Source organism: Chaetura pelagica, unplaced genomic scaffold, assembly GCF_000747805.2.
Source record: "Chaetura pelagica isolate M959 unplaced genomic scaffold, ChaPel_1.0 scaffold142, whole genome shotgun sequence".
NCBI lineage: Eukaryota > Metazoa > Chordata > Aves > Apodiformes > Apodidae > Chaetura > Chaetura pelagica.
The window spans coordinates 6,364,937-6,381,080 of NW_009952973.1; the positions used below are offsets into that span (position 1 = coordinate 6,364,937).

General features: G+C 36.7%; 1 protein-coding gene across 1 annotated transcript in view; it reads left to right on the forward strand.

Moving 5' to 3' along the window:
* The window catches only part of KLHL2 (kelch-like family member 2), a 60,168-nt gene extending 44,558 nt beyond the window's left edge, over positions 1 to 15,610 (forward strand). The window contains exons 6-15 of the mRNA XM_009995928.1: positions 923 to 1,032; positions 3,692 to 3,808; positions 4,818 to 4,967; positions 6,055 to 6,172; positions 6,852 to 7,049; positions 7,818 to 7,919; positions 8,832 to 8,960; positions 13,421 to 13,561; positions 13,723 to 13,866; positions 14,504 to 15,610. Coding sequence (XP_009994230.1) covers positions 923 to 1,032; positions 3,692 to 3,808; positions 4,818 to 4,967; positions 6,055 to 6,172; positions 6,852 to 7,049; positions 7,818 to 7,919; positions 8,832 to 8,960; positions 13,421 to 13,561; positions 13,723 to 13,866; positions 14,504 to 14,532 — 1,238 coding nt within the window. The 3' untranslated portion in view covers positions 14,533 to 15,610. The remainder of the gene's footprint in view (positions 1 to 922; positions 1,033 to 3,691; positions 3,809 to 4,817; positions 4,968 to 6,054; positions 6,173 to 6,851; positions 7,050 to 7,817; positions 7,920 to 8,831; positions 8,961 to 13,420; positions 13,562 to 13,722; positions 13,867 to 14,503) is intronic.
* The last annotated feature ends 534 nt before the right edge of the window (positions 15,611 to 16,144 follow it).

The following is a 16,144-nucleotide window of genomic DNA, read 5'->3' on the forward strand; positions in this document are numbered from 1 at the left end:
GCAAATAAGCTGTTGTACCATGCAAAGTTGACCTGAAAAAATTAGACTTCTTGATCAGGAAGCATTCAGCATTCTTTTATACTTTTTTTTTTTTTTTTTTTTCAATAGCCTAGGACTCTTTGTCAAGCATGGAGGCTTTTAAAAGTTGTTTAGTTAGTTCTTTAGTTTTTTCATATGTTTGATGACCTTTTTCTCCTTATTCTAATTTTGAGTGAATTCTTAAATACTCAGTAATCTAACTTCTATTAAGAATAAGCTGAAGAGGGGAAAAATAGGAGTTAACTGGATGGGGCTACTTTTAAAGCAACTGAATGGCTTAAAAAGCAATTTTAAGGAATAGAGAAGACAACTGAATAAATAAATAGCAAATTGTTAATGATCCATGCTCTGTGTTAAAAGAAAACGTCCAGTGCTACAACTAAATAATGAAATTTTTAGCTTTGTTTACTTAAAGTTGAAGCATTAAAAAACAACCTGAGGAAAAATGACACACCTTCTACATGTTGTAGAGATTGTGATATGCATTATTTTTATGACCTTGGAGAAGCTCCGAGAGATACAGAAAGATCCAGATGTTTGATTTGACCTACATTAGAATGCAAACTGCTGGTTAGTTCTAATAAATCAGCCATTGTTCATGTTGAACTACAGGTTTAAAACATGTTTGTCAACAACATACAGAGCATATTCTTTTTCTGGAATCTCTTTTGCTCTGTGTTTACAAGGATAGCAAAATGAGATTTAAGTAAATATAAAGGATAAGTACTGAGATGAAGCAATGCTGAAAATGTTAAGTTGCTATTATTGCTACTTTTACTATAATGTGTTTTAATATTTCCATTATTTTTATATTTATAGTAAATATTTTTTAATCTGTAAATATTCACACTGTGCGTTAAAGGACTTATTTTCCTTCAAACAGAACAGCACTTTTCTGATGTCGTACTTAGTGAAGAATACCTCAATCTCGGTGTAGAGCAGGTGTGCAGTCTCATATCCAGTGACAAACTCACAATTGCCTCAGAAGAGAAGGTAAGTCCATCTGTATCCCAGTATTCTTTTTAACCTTTTGGGTGAGAGAGCAAGCTTGCTCTTACTGCTCTTTTACACAAGATGCATTCTTTGTTTCCTCAATGAAATTAGGCCTGTATTGTGCTCATGCTTAAAGCATTTTTCCCAGAAGTGTTGTCAGACTGATGATGAAAATTAAGCTTAACTCTTAAAAACCCTAAAACTGTATTAAATCACATAACCCTTAGTTTTTTGAAAAAAAAAAAAAAAAAAGGAAGTAAGCCAAATTAAATGAAAATTCCTTCTCATCCTCAATCACAACAAACAGAATACATGCTGTGAGTCACATACACAGGAGTTTGGTTTACCAAGGGATAAATAACTCAAAAATAGTAGTTTGAAGAGCAAGTGTATACCATCTTCTAACTTTAACATCAGTGATCCCACAAAGGTATGAAAACTCTGTATACGTAGGCGGTATAGCCCAACTGAACAAATATGGGTTGCAGAGATGACTAGGTATCCTGGTATAATCAAACTTGAGTTTAAATATATGTTAGCTAGATCTCATTCTTTTAAAGCTAAAGGTTAGATGTATTAATTTTGAGCTTTTGAATCCAGTTGTGATCAATTTTAAAATAAGTAGGTTTGTTTGTTTGTTTTCCAAGGAGCACATAGGTGTATTATCTCTGTTCTAATGAGGCTAAATTGTATTCAAAAGCATGTTGGAATATTGATTTCTATGGCTAGGTAGTGTTCCCTGTTAAAACCTTTTCGAAACTTTCAATCTAAAAACTATCTGCTTCAACTGCAACTAGCAGACTCAGGTTGGCAGTGATAAAATTGTTACAAGGAGACCACGGGCAATTAAGAGAGGCTTCAGGACCCTGGGATGGTTGGTTAGGGGGTCTGGAGCTCAAGTAGTGTTTGCCTCCATACCTGCTGCAAGAATGGGTGAAGAGATAAACAAGAGGAGTCTGCAGATCAATGCATGGCTATGTGACTGGTGCCAAAGGCAGGGCTTTGGGTTTTTCAATCATGAGCTGCTATAAGAGGTACCTGGCCTGCTGGTGGCAGGGGGGATGCACCTGTCCTGCAGGAGGAAAAGGCTTTCTGGGCAGGAGTTAGCAGGACTCATTGACAGGGCTTTAAACTAGATGTGAAGGGGAAAGGGGAAATAACTGGGCCTGTTAGGGACAAGCCCAAGAGAAACATGCTAGGGCTTGAATGATGGTGGACTAGGGAGAATTTTCACTCTGTTGTCTCATTTGAGAGAAAGGATAGATGATTAGAAATCATGGAAGCACCTGAGAAGTGTCTTTTAAGAAATGGGGCCCACAGTGGAAAAAAGGTGTTGGAATCATTAGCTCATCTGAAGTGCATCTATACCAATGCGCACAGTATGAGCAACAAGCAGGGGGAGCTTGAAACCATGATACACCAGGGAAGCTATGACATAGTGGCTATCACAGAAACGTGGTGGGGTGCATCACACGACTGGAGTTCCACAATCGATGGCTACAAGCTCTTCAGGGGGATAGAAAGGGAAGGAGAGGGGGTGGAGTGGCCCTGTATGTTAGAGAATTCTATGAGAGCTTGGAAATCAAGTCACCATCTCTGGATGTGTTTAAGGGTTATTTGGATGTGGTGTTGGTGGATATGGTTTAGGGGAGAACTTTGTAGAGTAGGGATGATGGTTGGACTCGGTGATCCCAAGAGTCTTTTCCAACCTGAATAGTTCTGTGATTCTAAGATTCTATGTTACTGTTTCCGTAAATACCCTGAAGGTCACAGAATAACAGAATTGTTCAAGTTGGAAGGGGCCTTAAAGATCATCTAGTTCCAACCCTTTTGCATGGGCAGGAACACTTCCCAGTAGATCAGGTTGCTCAGGGTCCCATCCAGCCTGGCCTTGAACACTTCCACAGTTTCCCTTGGCAACCTGTTCCAGTGTCTCACCACCCTCACAGTAAAGAATTTCCTCATAGCATCTAGTCTAAATCTCCCCTCTTCCAGTTTTGATCCATTGCCTCTTGCCCTCTCACTGCAAGCCCTAATAAAAAGTCCGTCCCCAGCTTTCCTGTAGGCCCCTGCAGGTACTGGAAGGTCACTGAAGGCCCCCCAGTGCCTTCTCTTCTCCAGGCTGAACAGCCACCAGATCTATCACTTTGACTTTGATACGTCACTTTTGTGGAGTATCACTGAGGTTATAATTCTCTAGTGTATGATGAGCTGCTGCACAGCAGAGGAGAAACTAGGCTTGAGATAATTTCTCCTAGTAAGAATCAGTGATGATAAGTTATTTGAATGATGATGTGGCAAGTTGAATCTCCAAGAAAGGAAGAATGCAGGATTGTATTATTGCTGCTGCTGCTGTCTTGTTTGTTCACCTAGTTTTATAGGATTTTCAGTATCAATGAAATTACTGTGTGTATTTTGTCAATGTAGCACATCTATCTTTGACACACCAGTAGAGGGCTGATACAAAAACAGACTGGCTAATGCATCTTTGGAGTTTTGTAGTGTGTAAACACAGAAATAATGGGACCTGTAACAGCTATAATCTTTTCTTATGTTGGGAATTTTAGTATTAGCAAAAAAATATTTTGGAGGCATACTGATGTTTTTATACTTATTAACTCCTAAGTCAAGGGGCTCACATATGTCTGTTTTCTGGAAGGTGTTTGAAGCAGTGATAGCGTGGGTAAACCATGACAAAGATGTAAGGCAGGAGCTAATGGCACGCCTGATGGAGCATGTTCGGCTGCCTTTGCTTTCCCGGGAATATTTAGTTCAGGTAAGCAAAAAAGAATCCTAATTCTTCTTCAGTAATTTCTGCTTATTTTTTTAATGTCAGATGGATAGTTTAAAATTTAAACACAAATGTAATGTAATCTGTTATTGATAGTAAAAATAAACAGCTGCAACCACATAGACACGTGCTCACACAGAGTCAAATGAGGGATTGCCACATAAAGGATGGCAAACATAAGTGATTTATCTGATTGGCTGACTACTTTTCATAACAGACTAGTGCTTTGAACAGTTTAATTTGCTGAGGTCAGGTTAGCTGTGTTTTTTAATATGATCTTTAATACAAGGTTTGTTTTCATAAATTAATTTTCAATTTCAGAATTGTATCTATTGTTTAAGCCAGCTAGGAATTAATGACAAAAGAGTCCTCTACCTGGTTTCAGTTATAATACATGTTTTCAATTTTATAATCTCGTTTTTAATATTTTGGTGTCAGGACAAATATTTAAGACTGAAAATACGAGTTCTATGTTAACATTGGTTAATAGGCATAGTAGTAGGTTGGTAGATGTTTATTTTAGAAATTCCCTTTTTGCTAAATGCATTTCCTTCCCTTCTTGTGGTTGATTTGTGTTTGGTTTTGTTGTTGTTGTTTGGTTTGTTGTTTTCTTTTTTCCCTGTTGTGTTTTTTATTGTTGAGAAATGGCTTAGTTGTTAAATTAGCCTCCACTACTTCCTCCTTGAAGTGTGCTGTATTCTCTGTATTTGAAAAGTCAAGAAATGTGCCTCATTATAAGAAAAGTGATTTACCTTGCCTAATATTATTTCTTCCACTTACTGAGTCAACATCTCCTGATTTTTTTTTTTTTAGTGACTGCATATTCCCATCACATACATTTGTCTTGCACTGTGGTTAAATGACAGTCTAAAAATATCAGATTAATCTGATTAATTTGTGTGATATAGCACAGGCTTTATTGTACTTCAGATTGTGATTTGTGTTTTACTTCCCTAACATGCTTAGACCTTGTTAAACTTCTATTAATAAACAGAGAGTTGAAGAGGAAATACTGGTTAAGAACAGCAGTGCTTGTAAAGATTACCTCATTGAAGCTATGAAGTATCACTTGCTGCCAACTGAGCAACGAGCATTGATGAAAAGCACTCGAACAAAATTGAGAACACCCGCTAGTCTTCCAAAAGTAAGACCCTTATTTTTCCAACATACTTATTTCTTTGAACTCCATTTTAAAAACATTTCATGAGAGTACGACTCTCGCTATGGAGTATTCCAGTAAAAATTTTTGTATCAAAATTATTTATCACAAAAATATAACAAGTGATTAGCTTAATACTCTGTACTGCTTCTGACATAGATGTTTTAGTCTCCCACCTACACACACCACCACTGCTACCTCACCTCCTGTTTTAGTCTGTGAGCTGGGAATAATATTTTTTAATAAATGCATCAGCATTTGAAAAATACACAATTATAAAGTAAGCATGTGTTTGGGTTTTTTTGTTTTGTTTTTATAAAACAAAAAGACTGAAGCTTCTGAGGTGAGGCATTTCCTTCAGTTTTTAGCTAAATGTTGCCTTTTGTTCATTTTAGTGGAAAACAAAACATACACTGGATATTTTCTTCTTTCCAAAGAAGTAAGGAAATTTTATCAGAGTGCTGTTGTGGCAACTGCAATAATCATAGAATGGTTTGTGTTGGAAGCAACCTTAATGATCATCTAGTTCCAACCTGCCTGCATGGACAGGGACACCTCCTACTAGACCAGGTTGCTCCAAGCCCATCCAGTCTCCTTGAACACTTCCAGCTATGGGGCATCCACAGCTTCTCTGGGCAGCATGTTCCAGTGTCTTGCCATTCTAGCGTTTCCAATAATGAAATAGGAGATTTCATTCGGCAAACTTAGCATATTTTTCTCAAAGCAACCAGATAAGGCTGTTGTGTGATGGATGGTTGCAGTTCCATTGACCTGAGGTCAGAGTAGGATGTCAATATAGAGTAAGATCTGCCTCATTCATGGGAGCTGTACCTAGTTTCTAATTGCTTCCTGCTTTTCTACCTCAGGTATTTCCTCTGGGCACAGTAATTACAAATTGTATGTGTTTTTTAAAAAAAATAATTTTGTCTAGTTTGCAAGACTGGAATTTCTTATTTAGGAGAATTGTATTTTAAATATTTATTGTACAAGAGCTTGCTTTATTTTTAAAAACTGTTTTGATCTTTCAAGTGCTCTCATATATGCAAATAACTAACACACATCTCCCTTTTAGCTGATGATGGTAGTTGGAGGGCAGGCACCAAAGGCAATTCGCAGCGTTGAATGCTATGATTTTAAAGAAGAACGTTGGCATCAGGTGGCTGAGTTGCCTTCCAGAAGATGTAGAGCTGGTAAATTATGCCTAATTTTTTTGTTGCAGTTGGTAATGCATCAGAATTTAGGTGTCTGTATAAAGCTTTGTATGTTTTTTTGAGAACAGTACTTAAGATATTTATCTGGAAAGGGCTAAGCCTTGACTTCAGTGATCATCCTTAACATTTTAAATACTTGCTAATCTGGAACAATACGTATTTGGTAATTTGATTTTAACTTGTGCTTTAATTTATCATCTCTAGAATAAACTGCTTTATTACCTCCCATGGATACAGAGGGTAAATACATTTAAATATTAATGCATTATAATAATGAGTAATTTTACTATTAGAATACCCTATTCTCATTAAATGAGATGAAGAATGTGAAGAAGTGACCAATGGATACTAAAAATGTAAAAAATGTGATCTTAAAGCAGCTGAGATACCTCAGCAAGAAGGAATACAGCAGGCATGATAGTCAAAGTGAGAGCTATTAGTAACAAGAAGTGTCTAGAGCTTAATCTGAACCAAGTATGGCTCTACGACATGGTTAAATGCCTATGCCAAGTATGGCTCTACGACATGGTTAAATGCCTGATAGTGTAGCGAGCACTGTAAATTTTGTCAAGGACCTGCATATTTAGGACAGTATGGAATAAAATTATTGACAAAGGGACTAAACTGCTCGTGTTTCCTCCACATTTCCCTGCTCTAGGAATGGTATACATGGGAGGCATGGTGTATGCTGTTGGTGGTTTCAATGGTTCTTTGAGAGTTCGCACAGTAGATTCCTATGACCCGGTGAAGGACCAGTGGACAAGTGTTGCTAATATGCAAGACAGGAGAAGCACACTTGGAGCAGCTGTATTAAATGGCCTTCTTTATGCTGTGGGAGGATTTGATGGGAGTACAGGTATAATTGCTTTTATACACTGTTGATTAGCTTTGACTGCTCTTGGTATAATTATATCAAATTTGAATGTCTCTTTCCTGGTAGCTGTGATGAAACCAAGCATGTTGGTTTCCTGGCATCATGTGGTGTGGTAAGTGCTTTAGTGGTCCTATCTTTCTAGATGAACATTGGATTCTTTGCTCCCATCTAAGAGTTTAGGCTTAATAACCAGTGATCTCTGACACATTCCCTTTCAGTATGCCTTCTATAGTCAGAGTCCTTAACTCATAGAAGATCTGAGTAGAAAAAATACCTGGTCTCTTTTGTTCTGTTTGTGTATGAAATACACCTTTATATTTTCATGTAGTGTGAATAGGATTACAAACAGCTTTCTCTGACCTGTTGGGAGTCTTTGGACATACATTGTTCCTTCTTTTCACAGATGCATTAGACCATTTGGCAGAGATGATCCTTCTCCTTATGTAATTATTACAGAAACACATGTAGGAGAGAGTATTGTGTGTTAATTAAAAAGAAAGGGGAAAAAAAAATCCAGGGAAGAATTTTTCAGAGTTCCACAAAGGCTTCTATTAATTTGCAGTTTCAGATACTAAGAATGGGTTGACTGTAATTGCCTGTCTTAAGGACACCAGTTGGACCTTTTGCTTAGTAACTAACAGTCCTTAAAATGAAATAATTTGAATTATCAGGTATTACAAATTTTCCAGAAGGTAGACAGTATGTTGCGCCTATGTTTATAGAGAAAATAATATTGTATTGTCTTCATAGGTTTATCATCAGTTGAAGTTTACAACCTGAAGACTAATGAGTGGTTTCATGTAGCTCCAATGAACACAAGAAGAAGTAGTGTTGGTGTAGGAGTCGTTGGAGGTAAGTTGGCAAGTTATGTTAAAAAGAAGAGGGGATGCAATAATTTCCCCTGCTACATTTTTTCACTTTTGAAAACATACTTCAGATTTATGTTTTTGCTGAAGCTTGTAATGTAAATGGTGCGAACAATACATGATTGTTCTACTTGATTTTGGCCAGCTCTTAGCATAGCTGTGTTAATTTTTTTCAGAGCTTCCACTGTGCCTGAGGCTAACGGAGGGAAAACTCTCTAAGCAGGCATGCTCTAGGTTACACATGTCAGCAAAGCTAGAGAGCCCGGTCACTGAAATGATGACCTTATAAATTGGACTTCAGTGATGCAGCACTGCAGTATTGTCAACTCTGTTATCTGTGGCTTATTTTGCTGGTTGCACACTGGGTATGATCTCAAGGACAGTGCCAGGAAAACTGCTGATTTGTGAGTCAGCTTAGTGGTGAATTGCCTGGATGTCACTTATGCAATGCAGACCTGGGCTGGCTCCTGGGTCTTAAAACAGTGCTAGGTGTGTGTTTTAACTGCACAGGAACCACTGCAGTTTCTGATCTGAAAATGCAGACTGTGCAAGTAATTTTCATCTGAATTTCTGGTATTTCTAGGAAGCCAATCTTCTGGCTTCCAATGTTGCACATACATGAATTAGCTTGCTTTGGAACAATTCTTAGTTAAAACCAGGGTAAAGTACCTTTGTATTTCAGGTAGGCAGTTGAAAATCTTTTGGCTCATATTGTTCTTGGCTGCCTTTTATGTCCTAAAAATGACAAGAACTGTAGTGTACTATCTTAAACTATTTACAACACAAAAACCAAATAACTGATTGATGATAGGTACCGATCACTTCAGAGAAGGATGACTCCCCCTCAGCCTGTGTACCAGCATAGAAATTTGTAGGTTTCTGTTGGTTCCCCTTCTAGGTAAACTGTATGCTGTTGGTGGCTATGATGGGGCATCACGTCAGTGCCTTAGTTCAGTAGAATGCTATGATGCTAATACAAATGAGTGGACCTATGTTGCAGAAATGAGTACTAGACGGAGTGGAGCAGGTGAGTGGACCAAAATCAACCATCCTAAAACCAAAACAAATTTGCGATTTAAAAATGTATCTAAATATATATAAGGTAAGCGAAAGTCTGAATCCAATGGAATGCATTAGTCTTAGATGGGTGATATTTTGCAGGTCATAAATACAAAACTGTCCTACAGAGTAAGACTCAGTCCGTTAGCAGTAAATATCTTTCCTTACTTTTTCATACTTTTCATATTCCTCTTGTTCCCATAACTTCTGATGGTTTTAACATACAGACTAATATGCATGGATTGTGACAATCAATTTAATACCACCTGAATACTGAATTAAAATATAGCTGGCCAGGATGAAAATGTGTCATTTCTTCAGAGACATCTCTTTGCCAGTGTAGGATGGATTTTTCTAACAGTGTTTTCAGGTTGACTTTACATGTGAAATGACTAGATTTTTCACCCCTTTGGAGGACTTGTTCTGCATTCTGATTCACTGCAGGAAATTTTGTCCTTGTTCATTCTTAAGTTTGTATTATTGGTTTCATCCTATTACTTCCACTTACGTACCCTTTGTTTCATCTTCAGTAATTCTTCTCATCACCTGGTGTTTACATCCTTTGGATATGTATAGGCTACTACATGTTATCCTTCCTTATCATTTAGCCAAGGTATATCCATTTATTTCTTTATAATCTTAAAAATCCCATGTATTTTTTAATGATTTTTTTTTTCCTTCTTCAGATATATATTTCTCTTTAAAGACATCAAAAGTGCCTGTGGTATTCTGCTTTGGTTTAATGAAATGATACTTCCACAGCTCCAAATTGACTTTAGCATTTTCATTATCTAATTATATTATGGACTCAAATCTCATTTTACTGCTCACTGTCCTCTATCTGTCTTTTGGTATTTCAGGTATTTTCAACTCTCAGAAGTTGTTTTATTTCTCTAGATGCGTTCCCATGGGCTTTTTCAAGTCTAATTGCATGATACTGTTTTTCTGTGTTTACTTTTTTACTTGTTTAAGTCAATTTTTTGCCAAGTACTCAATGGTGCTTTTTAGCAACACCCTTCAAATATCTATGATTGCATTAATGTGCTTCATAATTGGAAGTGATGTTGCTAGAAATAAAACTGGATGGACTTCTAGTATGCTCAGTAGATGATTAATAGTTATCCCAGATTTTCTCCTTGCCTTCCATTATTTTTTAGTAATTCTGAACAGTTTTTAACCTGTATAATGATTTTTAAATTAAGTCCAAATTATTCCATAATAACTATATAAAAGTATTACAATAATTATTAAAATTAAGATATTTAGTTTGTGTTGCTTGCATTATACCATTGCAAAATCAGCAAGTTGATATGTGTCTTATTGCTATCACTAATGTTTTGATTGTGTTTCTAAACTAAGACTATAAATGATACACTGCACCTCAAGAAAGCAGTTGTCTTATGAAACTTCCAGTTACTCTATCTGTGCATCTTGGAGTAAATTCTGGATTGAAAACTGGCCAGAGTTGCAATAAGGGTACTCTTATTAAATACTCCTCTCTAATACTAGCAAGGTTAGAGGAAAATATTTCTACAAATCAGGCAAATTACAAGTATAATTTTAAAGACAAATAATGTTGGTGGGTTGTGACAAAGCTTCATTTTGGAGACTGCCTGCACACCCATTTTATCTCAGCATTTTTTGTTGTTTTTTTTAATATTCTGGGTTTGCAAATTATCTTTATGCTTGTAGCCTACTTACATACTAGATATTTTCAGATACTTTTCTAAAAAAAATTGTTTAATTACTTCTACAACTGAAATTTAGTGCCTTAGATACACTAACTACTGGGATTTTTCTGCTCCTTTCCTCCCTCTCCTTGTCCCAGAGTTCAGGACTGTGTTTGTTTACTCAACTGATGCCTTTTACCTTGTCCACTGATTAAAATAAATAAATAAATGGAGAGGTAAAGTAAATGTAATCAGTTATTTCGGATTCATATTATTGAGTCAAGTAATGAACATTCTGTGCCACTCTCTTAAATACATGGAAAGTTATCTTTGTGCATGGGGGATGAGTGGGCGGTAATGTGAAAATCATTACTGTTGATTTAGCTTGGCTGTAGTGACCAATATCCAAACCCACCAGAACTGTTTCAACTGGTGATCAGTCTTGGTGGTGCTATGGGTGTTATCTAAAGGGAATATTGTTCCTGTATTAAATCTTTGGATCTCTGGTCATCTCAAGGAACTATATCCCATCTCTTCTGTTCCTACTGCTTCACCTTCAGAGGTTAACCCTCAGTTACTCTTCTGTAGTACCAACTGCTTCTCAGTTGATCAGTACGGGGACAGATCTGTTTCCAGCCAACATACTGGGATGAGGAACTTCAAATCCAGATAGAGGCCATTTGGGAGGGATGAGAGTTATAAGACAGGGTCCTGAAAATTGGGCAGGAAAGAAAAAAAACAAAGGAGAACTCAGAAGACGGCAACAAGAGGATGCAGACGGAAGGAGCAAGAAATAAGGTAGGACTTGGAAACTGGGTGTGGGATTAAGTGAAAATGAAGCACCAAAGAGGAATGGAGCTGTCAAAAGAAAAAGATTGAAATGTGGCACAGGGAAAACTCTACACACTGAATAGGAAGGTTGGTAACTCTACAGAAAGCCTGGGTGGGGGGGGATTTATATCACAACACATACTTAAACTAAAAATCTTAGCCCTTCTTCTAGCTCTCATGTTTAATGCTACAAAAGATAAATGTTGTATTATCCTGCCTAATAAATGTGATCAGAGTGGGAGCAAGAAAAGCTGTCACACTATACTGTGACATGATAGCTAGAAATAATAGCAATAAAAGAGGAATTAAATTAACTGGGAAGGATATAGGGAAATATTAGTAGTAGTTATCACTGATAAAGCATTAGATATCATGATTTATAAAGCAGTGTCCTATTAAGAAGCAATTTTCCAGATCTGCAGTACCAATTAATTTCCATGTTTCCTTCCCCTCTCCCTTTAATTATTAAAACCTGTCTTTTTAAAAAAAAGCAGGAGTAATTTTTCTCACCACATAGGAATGGCTCTTACATACATGTGGCATGTTTCCAAAGATATTTCAGCTAGCAATAAAGGTCTTAGGATTCCTTTTTATTTTAACTCAGCTTTTTTTTTTTTTTTTTTTTTAAGGAAATAAATTGTTTAACTACAAATAAAAAAGCATAAAACAACAGATATTTGCACAGAGTGGATGAAAGCCAGCAAATAATTTCAGAAAGGTTTTCCTGTCTGATCAAAATGCAAAATAATCTTTCATCAGCAGAAATAGAACTTATAAACATTCCAAAAGCATAAATGACAAGCAACAACCAATAATGGTACAACTTCAGCATATATCCAAATTTTTTTCTTTTTTTTTTTTTTCTCTGAAGGACTTGACTCATCTTTTGCATTCGTATTTGCTGTTTCCCTTTAATAAAGATTTTAAACTTTGGCCTTTCAATGGAACCCTTCATGAACTATGTTTGCAAATCCGTTTCTCAGCTTTGAGTTTCATAGTCTATGTGACGTATAGTAGATTTCCCAATGTACCTTCCTAGTAGTGTTTTTTCACTTGTCTGTATAGTCCATCTCTCACGGAAGTTTTAATGCACTCCCCCATGTTTCTGAAAGCCATTATGTTTGCATTCTGATACTTCTAATAGTGCACTATAAAGTGAAGAATAAACAGGCCTTCCTTTCTGCTTCCCCTATTCCCTCCTTTTTAATATGTGCGTCCCAATTAGGAAGTAGACATAGATGAGCTTTATTTACTCCTTCATCCCAGGGGTGCAGATTGATACATTTTTGTTGTACAGAAGACCCTAGGACTAGAGGAGACCCTTTAATATCCTTTTGAATACTTTGATAACTGAAGCTTGGTTCAAGGAATCTTGGTGTTCTCCAAATTCCAGAGGAGAAAGGTGTTCACTCTGTTTACTTTTGTTTCATATATATGTTTACAAGGTATTCCAACACTTCAGTGAAAACATTCCTATGATATAAAGTCTATCCATTCAGCTTTTATCCTCCATGCTGCAGAGTTTTTACTTTCTAAAAAGTCATGCTTTATCATCTTGTCAGATTTCTGTTATGCTGGCTGAGCACACTGTCTCACTGTCACTTCTATTCAGTCCTAAATTTCAATAATCCTCATTTTCCTGCACGTCATTTTTCGTCCAAAATTTTCCAAAATCTTCTGTTGCAGAACGGCTCTGGTCTTTGTATGCTGCAATATGGTAGATGTGCATGCAAGACATTTTATCAGTGTCTTGCTGTAGTTACTGTCTTTTGGCCTGAATGCATCCTTACCCAAATGTTTTCTGAAGTAGTTCCTAACATTGGCTGGATTGAAGGATTTATGTTAGTGGATATAATATTTGTTGTTTCTCCTTTGTATCAGTCAAACCATTCTCGGGTTAATTTTGAGTATTTTTGTATGTTCACAGGTGTTGGTGTGTTAAACAATTTGTTGTATGCAGTAGGTGGTCACGATGGCCCTTTGGTAAGAAAAAGTGTTGAAGTGTTTGATCCTGTCGCCAGTACGTGGAAGCAGGTTGCAGACATGAACATGTGCAGAAGGAACGCAGGTATATGCAACAATTCCTTTAAAACAGTTGAAATATCATTTGGTGTAAATGGCATGCTCCTGGATTTCTGTTGCTTTCATCATGTTGGAGAATAGAAGCCATGCTTTGATGGGGTGAATGAGCCTATTGATAATTTGAATATTGGTTTCCTGTCTTTTTAGGTGTTTGTGCTGTTAATGGTCTCTTGTACGTAGTTGGAGGAGATGATGGTTCCTGTAATTTATCAACAGTGGAATATTATAATCCAACAACTGATAAATGGACGGTTGTGTCATCTTGTATGAGTACAGGAAGAAGCTATGCAGGTAATGTGCATAGATATTTTTTTAACAGACTTTTTGCGGTGTTAACAGCTAGGATAAGAAATTTGACAAAGCATCCAAAAGAAGTCGTGTCTAAAGTAAAATCTAAGATACTAGAATGGGTGTGAAGAATCTGATGGTATGTTTTGAGTTATGACTTCAACAATTATTCACTAATAAAAAAAATAATTGTATGAAGCTGTTCTCTGGAGGGATTTGGCATGTAACTGGTGAATCAGAAAGATACTTCTGGTATGACTGGTCCATTTTTTAACAGGACATTTGTGTCTCAATCTATGGGAATCCAATGCTGAAGTTCATTGGGATTTGAAATTTAGAAAATGAGCTGTTTCAGTAATCTTTTCAGTAATTGCAGTTTTTCAGATCAGTTATTTAAGTGAATAACTGATAACAAAATTACATTTGAATAATGGCAATTTTTTTCAAGTCACAGAAACTTTCAGAACTTTTCACTGATTCAGGCAACTTTGTCATAGAGGAATTAGGGAAAATACGAACACTGATGCTGGTGCACATTTTTTTGAGGTTATAGTAGTTGCAGGGTATTATATTAAAGCTTGATTTTAATATTTTTTTAAAATGCTACCTAAAGATTTGTATTTTTTTTTCCTTACTGTAGGTGTTACAGTTATTGACAAACCATTATGATCAGTTAAAGGATTTTCAACTTGATTATGCACTAGAAGCAGTCTTCAACAAGTGTATTTGAAGTGACTGAGTATCTAAGCACTTCTCTACTTGTAGCTGCACCTTGAGTCACAGTGGAAGATGTGACTGACTACAATTACAGTTGACAGACGATGAAGATTACTCTAGGTAGAAGCGATGCACAGGACGATTCTGCATTTGAGCAGAAGCTGATTGAATTTTTGAAGTCTAGTGGACCATTTCTTTTTTATTGCAAGGTCTTCAAAAAATAAAAAGAGCCACTTTCATGACTTGTGGACAGTCATGACTGAGAAATGGATTGTCAGTGAAGAATGGTGTGTATTCTGGTGAAAGTAAATTTTTGTCTTATTTTTTCCAGAGACTAATAAATCTATTTAAATAAATGAACCGTCAGTCTTCATAGTACGTATTGAATCCCACCTCAGTAATAAAAGCTGTCATGGGGTAATTTGTTCCCTTTTATAAAACTTTTGTTACATAACTATAATATGTGCATATGTTTGTGTGAGCCCAAGTTGCTTTCTATTGAAATACTTCGAAATGTGATTTTACTATTTATAATTTGGCACAGTACTTTGAATATGCTGGTACTATGTTGTAAAACAGAGTTGTATTTTTTGATATGTAACAATGCTTAACACTACTAATTGCTGCTGAAGGAGACATCGGAGATGCTATAACACTTCCTGAACAGGTGTCATTTCAAGATCTTTTTAATAAAAATGTTGTCTGTACTTACAATCTTTTTTTTTTAATTTTGGTCACATTTAGATGTTCTTTCTTACCTTTTTATCCAAAAGGTGATTTGGCATGAAAATAACTTAAATTTTATAATGAATGTATGAAATTGCATTGAACTTGCATGGTACTAAGGCCTATTTATGTGTGTAACCTTAGCTTTTATTAGCTAATATTTGAATATCCTGTATGTGGCCATGCTTGTAAAGCAGCATTTTTAGTTACTCTTGGATGGCCTCCTTTTAACATGACCAAAGTTATTGTCACATTTGAGACATTTTCTTCAAATAAAAGTTTGTATATAGTTTCTTAATGCCAACAAGTCGCTTTAAACTTGTGTTTCTCAAGACAAGTGTCAAGCCAAATAATCTTGACATCAGCTAAACAACTTTTTCTGGGGTGGGCTGGCGGCAGGGGTTAGGCTGAAGCTGGAGTTCTAACAATCTTCATGCAATCAAATGGAAAAAAAGAATTGTTACGGTTCAGAAACTGGTTGTGTGAGTATCACCAGTTCGGTGCCGGTTTGTTTCCACAAGCTTTGCTGTTCAGTCAGGTGAGGTGGTGGCCACCTCTGCAGTGCCACTGGAACTATTTGAGCTGTGACCTCAGGATGAAGACTGAGAATAACGTTTTTGGTGCGGATGCTGAAATTAAATGATTAATCAGCTTTTTACTGTTCGTATAGCGCCACGCTCTGTGGGTTTGGCAGCGAGATTTATTTGAATTTGCATCTACATTCCTGGTACAACTTTACCTGCGCGCTACCGAAACGGAGGCGGCTGGGGGGGCCGCTCCCCCCCTGCCCTCACAGCCCGGTGTGTCGATGTACCGGGGCAGGAGTCGTGCGCAGGGT